The sequence below is a fragment of the Ostrinia nubilalis genome, chromosome 24, assembly GCF_963855985.1.
Source record: "Ostrinia nubilalis chromosome 24, ilOstNubi1.1, whole genome shotgun sequence".
Lineage (NCBI taxonomy): Eukaryota > Metazoa > Arthropoda > Insecta > Lepidoptera > Crambidae > Ostrinia > Ostrinia nubilalis.
In genome coordinates this window covers 5,603,962-5,612,841 of record NC_087111.1, presented here as the reverse complement: position 1 = coordinate 5,612,841, position 8,880 = coordinate 5,603,962, and the positions used below count along the sequence as shown (strand labels likewise).

General features: G+C 34.2%; 1 protein-coding gene across 4 annotated transcripts in view; it reads right to left on the bottom strand.

The window, feature by feature from the left end:
• Positions 1 to 952: 952 nt before the first annotated feature.
• Positions 953 to 8,880, bottom strand: part of LOC135083885 (uncharacterized) — a 65,338-nt gene continuing 57,410 nt past the window's right edge. For 3 of the 4 annotated variants that reach the window (XM_063978633.1, XM_063978635.1, XM_063978634.1), the window contains exons 9-11: positions 7,899 to 8,059; positions 4,094 to 4,180; positions 953 to 995 (exon numbers count right to left, since the gene is read on the bottom strand). In XM_063978633.1, the coding sequence (XP_063834703.1) occupies position 995; positions 4,094 to 4,180; positions 7,899 to 8,059 (249 nt within the window). In that variant the 3' untranslated portion in view covers positions 953 to 994. Of the gene's footprint in view, positions 996 to 4,093; positions 4,181 to 7,898; positions 8,060 to 8,880 lie in introns of those variants that run through there. The other variant, XM_063978636.1, reaches the window with a different exon arrangement.

Here is an 8,880-nt window from a genome sequence, read left to right as displayed (position 1 = left end):
GGTAATGTATGATGAGCTGTGCGAGTTGGTGCCCCTCTTACTGAACTAAATTTTTATGCTTGTAGGTACCTATCACGACACAAGTGAGCTCACCACAATAAATGAGCGGCGGCGGGGACCTTATCCGCGTTCCCCGGATTACGAGTCGGCCAGTCCGACACCTTCACCGTTCGGCTATCGTGGCTTCACTGATGATAATTATAAATAATTTTAGTTAATAGTCTCTATAGTCTTGTGGTAAGACCACCCAACTCAGACCCAAAGGTCCTGCGTTTGATTCCCAGAAGGGGACAAAATTTATACCGCACGGTTTGGTTGGCAATAGGGCTCGTTCTAAATGAGGTTTGTTATTATTCGACTTTCGGCAGTTAGAAGTAAAAGTTCCTCTCTGATTGAGAATTCCGGGTGAAGCTCGCTTCCATCTTTAACCTAAATCATCACTTTCCACCAGGTGAGATACAGGCCAAGAGCTTCCCCATTGTATATGAAAAAAATTAAAGCAAATAATTACCTATATTTTGTCGGTCATTTAATAATTTTAATATCCAACTGGGTCGGTATCTACTTACATAACATTTAATAGAGGCCCCTTTTTTTTTACACAAATCGGCTCATCGCCTGTGGCCTAGCAGGTATTCTATACAATAAAATTCATAGTATTTTATTATACACATTGCCTTGGTACTGTTACCACAGCTGTTACTTATTCTGTCTGTGATATTGCCTAGACGCCCCAGGGTGACTTTGCAATCAGTATCCAAATTTTTAGGAGCGACTCAGAATCAGTAACTTAATCGATTTATAAAAAGAAAACAATACTTTTTTAGAGCTTATTAAAAAATGTTGGATACTGATTACAAAATCACCCTGTATAGATTACCTACTCCTAGGTTATGTAACCAATGCATAAGTCAAATAGAAATTAAAGTAGGTTTTAGAAATGAAACACAAATTTAGTTTTTATATTTTCATTATAATATTCTTGATATCCGGATCTGCAAGGAAATAATAATATCTGAGAGTTAAAAGGTGATAAACATAAAATACTGAGGCATCTTATTAATAGACCTGCTACTTATGTGGGATTTAATGTTGATTGTATGACTGTACAGCACAAATATTAAAAACTAGCGGCCGCCCGCGACTTCGTACGCGTTGACCCCGTTTTACTCCGTTTTTACCAATAGTACACTGATTCAAATACATAAATGTTTATTTAATATTTCATTATTATTTACGAACGTCAAAAGCAGTAGTTTGAACAGAGCTTGATAGATGACGTTGTACGGCTTCGCCGTCCGCATGAGTATTTACGAACGTCAAAAGCAATGTTGATAGATGGCGCTTTTTTGTAAATATTTCTCACGTCTTATTTATTTATTGAAATATAGTTTCTATATCGTCATAAATTATAGCCTATATGTTATTCTAGGTTATAAACAATAATACTGTAAAGTTTCGTCAAAATCCGTTCAGTAGTTTTAGCGTGAAAGAGTAACAAACATGTTGACATCCATACAAACTTTCGCATTTGTAATATTAGTAGGATTTATACAGTGTGTCCGGGTTTGTAGTGATCAAACTTTAAGGGCGTAATCTATGGACAATTTTATCGATGAAAATACTTCAAATTTGGGGCTTGACCCATTTCTCGAAAAATTACGAGGATTTAAGTTTTTAATTTTTAGTTTTCACCTCTTCCTTCAAAAACAAGTGAAAGCGTGGGTAGCTTAACACTAATAAAATTATCTATTAGCAGAAGTAGAAAACAGATACAAGTTTCATACATTTTAAGGGAGTAAGAATGGATTTAATTAGAAAAAAAACATGACTTTTTTCACTTCTTTTTCAGTTATTTTCCAACACAAGAAAAACCAGGTCGTTAAGGTATGTTTTATTTGCATTGTATTATTAGTTAAGCTATTCTACAAAACGAATGTAAATTTATTAGTCTACGTTTATTAGTTTCGACGTAATTGTTGAACAATCAGATGCGTTTAAGACGTCGTCGGGCGTCCCGCAGGGCTCGCATCTGGGTCCATTGTTTTTCAATATATTCGTTAACGACGTCGCAGCCTGTTTTCTTCATTGTCAAATTTACTTATACGCAGACGATCTTAAAATAGTTAAACGACAGAAGAACGACAATGACCAGATTCTACTTCAACAAGACTTAAATCGGTTCTCATCTTGGTGTGATTCCAATAACATGAAACTTAATGTGGATAAATGTTACTTTATACATTTTTCTAGAAAAAAGTCCCCATACTACAAGTCGTTTACCATCAATAGCAAAGTTATTAAAGAAGTTGAAGTTATTCGAGACCTCGGAGTCCATATAGACAATAGGCTCCGTTTCCATATCCACGTTGATAAGATAGTTAAAAAAAGTTTTAAACTCTTAGGCTTTATATTGCGAAATTGTAAGGACTTCAAAAAAATTGGCAGTAAAATAAAAATATATAATTCATTAGTGCGTTCTGGTTTAGAGTATTGCAGTGTAATATGGACCCCTTATTATGAGGTGCATAAGCGTCGTTTAGAGGCTATTCAAAAAAGATTCCTCTGGCACCTATCTTATCAATGTGGATTGGCAAAGCGCCTTCCTACATATGAGTCCAGACTGAAATACTTTAATTTAAATAGTTTAGACAATCGCAGAATAATTTATGACCACCTTTTTTTGTACAAAATTATTAATGGGCAAATCGACTGCCGGGATCTACTGTCTCAGGTTAATTTTAACACTCCTTACAAACTGGCTAGACCGTCTAGGTATATGGCTTTCCGAGCAAAAGAGTTTAGGACTAACTTGGGCCATTTTTCGACAGTCAATAGAATCCAATCGCAGTTTAGCCGCCTGTCACGGTCATCTTCTGGGAGCATCGACATAATATCATATTCACCTCGTAAATTTAAAGCTGTATTGCATGACTTGTTCGTTTCGGATAAATAGTCTAAAGATTGGACTATGTATCCGAAACGAACTGTAGACTCTAAACATGATTTATGTAAAAGAGAAAAGAAAATTGAAATTGTGTTTGCCTTCTATTAGTAGTACACTTATTTGCATGCCGTGGCAGCCTTTAAGTAAGGCAACACCACATAATGTTTGATGTATTAAGGTTATATTAGATAAGGTGTATGCTTTGTTGGCTGTCCTTAAAATAAATAAATAAATAAATAAATAAACAAAGATACCCCTTCCCAGCGGTTTCCATAGCGCACGCGACATGCGAAAATGCACTGCCTGAAAGAATCACACAACCTATTCCGATTACTATGGAAACCACTGGGAAGGGGTATCTTTGTTCAACAATTACGTCGAAACTAATAGACGTAGACTAATAAATTTACGTTCGTTTTGTAGAATAGCTCAAATGCTAATAATACAATGCAAATAAAACATACCTTAACGACCCGGTTTTTCTTGTGTTGGAAAATAACTGAAAAAGAAGTGAAAAAAGTCATGTTTTTTTCTAATTAAATCCATTCTTACTCCCTTAAAATGTATGAAACTTGTATCTGTTTTCTACTTTTGCTAGTAGATAATTTTATTGGCTATCGCATGATATAAAATATTTGCTTATTAATGTTAAGCTACCCACGCTTTCACTTGTTTTTGAAGGAAGAGGTGAAAACTAAAAATTAAAAACTTAAATTCTGGTAATTTTGCGATAAATGGGTCAAGCCCCAAATTTAAAGTATTTTTATCGATAAAATTGTCCCTAGATTTAGCCCATAAAGTTTGATCACTACATGCCCGGACACACTGTATAGTAGGATTAGGTACTATTGGAATTTAAACCATAAGTAATACAGCCAAATAAATACGTAGTTGCTCCACAGTTGCTCGTAGGGGAAAGTTCGGAATATTGAACCGCCAACTAAATTGTACCACCCTCATAACGTTCAAATTCTTTGAATTTCTGTAGCCAACATGTGACATTTTTGATGGACTCGGTCCACTGAAGTTTTTTCTGGGGAGAGCTGTTGAGTCCACCTCAACCAAGCAGAAAACATCCTACCGGGAATCGAACCCAGGATGTCCAGTCTGCCAGACAGTTGGTAGGGTAAGTAAGTGACAACATACCAATGTGCTATGCTTTCCAACCATTCAAAGAATGTCGTATTATAATTATTCTCCTGGATCTCTTCATCGTTGTTCCCTGAACGTCGCCTAGAAACATAGTAAATTCAAATCAAAGCTCCAATTTCAGTTATAAATGAGTTTAACCATATTATTATTCTGGGGTTTAACTAACATTGCTTATGATCTGGGGGCTTAATGTGAGTTTACATTAAACGTTTTCGCTAGCAACTGCGTAAAAATGTCATAAAATCTATGGCGGATTGTACAGCGTCCCCAGCGGTTACTTTCAAGAACCAAAATCTTCATAGATTTTTTGATGCACTCGCTACTAGCGAAGTCAAAGTCAAAGTGAAATCTCGTTGTGGCCGCCCGTCGCGCAGTCGCGACAGCAATATAATTACGCGCGAGCGATTAGGATGGGTAGCTTGGGGTCATTGGACGAAATTCTACGTGCTCGGCGACCAGAGGTGGAATGAGGGTTTTCACGAATGAAAGATCCGCTAGATGGCGGGACGTGGATGTGGGGTCTGACTGCTGCGTGATTGGTGGATTTTATTTAATATTTTTTTTATGAAAGTATCTACTAGACGTTTACACCTGTACCTTTTTGAATAGCTAATGAATCAAAGAAATAAATTCTGTAATTTGTACGCAACATTCCATTCATTTTTTCTTGGAAATTCTTCGTTTATTTACCAAAATCATATTTTTTTTGCAAAATGATACATGGTTTTTTAGCTTTAACTTGAGTAATGACGATTCTTTCTTGCAAATTTTAATTTAAAATGTTAATCCTATTATTTAGCTATACGAATACAACAAAAAAGTTAACATTATTCCGTATTCTTCATTACAAGGGTACATTTTAACATAAAAACTGGAGATTTAAAAAAAATACTTAAATCTTGAATAACTTGGAAATGAACGAGTTTCGGACATGGTGTCATAATATGACTTAAATCACTGCAAATAAGCTCTACTTTAACCCCTATCAAGGAATGTATCGCTTTTCCTGTCACCCTGTATACTAATTGCACGCAAAATCAAATAACCAAAAAACACGAATAAATGCAGATTTTTCTCAAAATGTAACATTTTTTTATTATTTGTTGCCATGTTATGGGTATTTTATGTATTTTTTTAGTATTACCCGTTATTCAGCATTATTAAAGTTTTTATTTTATCAGGAATACCTCTTAGTTTAAAAGTTATTGTACTTATTGTAATCGAAAGAAAAAAATTCTATAAAAAAAAAACTGATTGTTTTTGTCATTATTTCCGTCGATAAAAATAGGTCTTCTGGTTTCACCTTTTTTCATATGCTTCACTCGACCATATTTTAAGGAATGTAACGACTCCCTCACTACGCTACCACCCAGAGACATTTTAGACTAAAATTTAGTGAGAATGACAATTTCCATGTCGTCAAGCGAGTGCGTCAAACTCGCTAGCGACAACGTTCAATGATGGTGGAGTAGATCCCAGAGCGATAAGACAAGGTTTTGCCCGCGGCTTCACCCGCGTGAAATTTAGTTTGTCACAGATCGTCATCAATTATATTATAGCCTATATCTTATGCTGGATTATGAACAGTAATACCAGTAACACTGCAAAATTTCATCAAAATTCGTTTAGTAGTTTTTGCGTGAAAGAGTAACAAACATCCAGACATCCATACAGACTTTCGCATTTATATTATTATAGTATAGTATAGTATAGTATAGTATAGTATAGTATAGTATAGTATAGTATAGTATAGTATAGTATAGTATAGTATAGTATAGTATAGTATAGTATAGTATAGTATAGTATAGTATAGTATAGTATAGTATAGTATAGTATAGTATAGTATAGTATAGTATAGTATAGTATAGTATAGTATAGTATAGTATAGTATAGTATAGTATAGTATAGTATAGTATAGTATAGTATAGTATAGTATAGTATAGTATAGTATAGTATAGTATAGTATAGTATAGTATAGTATAGTATAGTATAGTATAGTATAGTATAGTATAGTATAGTATAGTATAGTATAGTATAGTATAGTATAGTATAGTATAGTATAGTATAGTATAGTATAGTATAGTATAGTATAGTATAGTATAGTATAGTATAGTATAGTATAGTATAGTATAGTATAGTATAGTATAGTATAGTATAGTCCTATAGTATAGTATATCCTTATACTTAACCCTAACGATCGATGTAATAAAAATGCATGGTGTCATTTTTAACAGATTTTAGTTAGTTCGATTCCCGGGTGTGGCAAGCAAATTTTTTGAAAATCTTTGAATCTCTCTATTTCTTTTCAAAAATAAAGGAATGTTTTTTTTGGGAAAAAAATTATATCTACAATATTAATTGACAGTACTTTCCCTCCAGGTGGCATTACAAAATTCCACCCTGTATATTAAGAAAGTACTAAGTATAATACAGTAAGAATTATTAGTAAGAATATGATAGATCAAATGTTAGGTTCTCAGTAGCATCTTGTGTGCTTTGAATACCTGTGTGTTTGTGGAGCTAGCCTAACTAAGGGCATGAGAAAGGTTTGAAAATTATAATTAACTTGAAAAAATCGAACCGCCTAAGGCGGGAATCGAACCCACGACCTTCCGCTTGCCGGGCGACTGCTCTTCCAACTGAGCTACTTAGACACTGGATGAACCTGTCGAAATTTTCAAGTGTAATACGCTGTTACGGCCAGCGTTTGTTTCATCAATGTTGGGTATACCTAACCTACCTTATCGTGGGTTCAATTCCCGCCATGCAGTTCGATTTTTCCAATTTATATAATTTTCAAATTAGTTTTAGATGCGACTCTTAACGCTAAAAATTTTAAAATAACTATGAGAAAGGTTACTAGAATTAAGAGTTACTTAACTTAAATTTGTATGTCTGATTTCTATGTCTTATCGCTCTGGGATCTTCGACTAACTGTAACTGTAAATGGCTACAGATATCATAATATTATCAGAGTGAAATGTTTTTATTGCGTAATACAAAAAAAAAGTATGAAAAAAAATCGACTTTTAAAATCAAACTGACTCCAAAAAAGGACACTAAAATTTTGAAAATAACTACGTTATTTAAGCATTTAATTAGGAAAATTAGGTATTGGTAAGAAATTATGACCATGATTGATATTTTCGGTGTCGGTGCTAGTCTGCCAAACGCCAAGCTCAAGAAACATACACCGGCACCGATTCCAAAAATATCAATCATGGTCATAATAATTATAGACATTTAAAAGAGAAAAAAAAAGACGCAAGCTATTTACCACTATGGCAATCCAGCTTCTGCAAGATTTACACAGTGGTGACAGCTTGCAGAAGTCAACTTCTGCTAGTTTTATTGCTAGTCTAAACCAGGGATGTTAAGGATATGAAGTTTGGTTATGGATATGGTTACGGATATTAGAATAATATTATACCGGTTACGGTTACGGATATGAAATCATTTCGGACTATCCGATAAGTTCCGGATAATTTCGGTTACGGAAAATTCAAATAGCCAGGTCCTGCGCGACCCTCATAGCCACTTTATTTACTATGACGACACCTATGATAAAAGTAAAATAGGCGGGGATATTAGATGATGCCAAGCAAAGCCAGACAAGTAACAAATATTAAAAAAATATTAAGTTTTAGACTCCGCCTTTATCCGAAACTTTTGAATCGGTTACGGCTACGGATATTTTTTTATCCGATAGTTTCGGTACTTTCGGTTACGGTTACAGATATTCATAACATCCCTAGTCTAAATCCCCCATAAAAATAGGAATCACAATTTATTTGCTTACGAGTTCACAAAGCAATCTATGATTTTATTGAAGCACACAGTAGAACTGTAGATGAAAGGTTTGTCACAAGTGAACTCGTTGGTCAGACTGAACGCAGAGGCGACTCCAATTAAAGTCTCGCGACCTCCGATCCAAGTCACAAGTGGGCCCCCGTGGTCATTCTGAAAGATGTACAAACCATAAAGTTAATATTCCTTCGGTATTCCGAACAACAACCACGAGCTGTCAAACGAAACCGATTTTAGATGACACTGAATATCATTTAATTTTCAGTGTCAGTGTCAGGATCATTTCACTGTTTTGTACAATTTATCAATTACTGAACCAGTCACCACGTTTTTAAGCACTATTTCTCATAAACGTCCATGATTTCACTCACGTAAAATCTGAAAATATCTCAAAATTCAAATTTTCAGCTGGCCACTTAGTGCCTCTGAACTGTCAAACAGTTGCAAAAAACGGTTCTGTTTGACACGACGCACACTGGATCGAGCCCATACAAAGCGTTGGACATCGCTTCCTTACTCAGTGTTTTTAAAATAAAATGAGATTGCGTCAACGTAGTAACTTCAAATTTTTACAGTGTAAGGTTGACAAGTTTATCTTTCTAATGTGATAGATTTTACTTATTAGATGGCAATTAATATAAGTGAAAAAAAATCTTAAAATATAGTGATGAAAAACTTGTATTTATTGTTCAATTAAAAGCAAATACTCACTCATTTTGGTCTGTTTCCATATTTAAAGAGTAACATAGTCTAACAATACTCTAAATTTATTCTCATTAAGTGTTAAAATTATTAAAGAAATATTTTTGTAAACGCCTGATTTTTCATTGCACACAATCACTTTGTTCGATTTTGTCGAGCTTGTTTTCATATTCTGTTAACTGTTAGATACATAATCTAACAATACTCTAAATTTATTCTCATTAAGTGTTAAACTTATGAAAGAAATGTTTTTGCAAACGCCTGATTTTTCA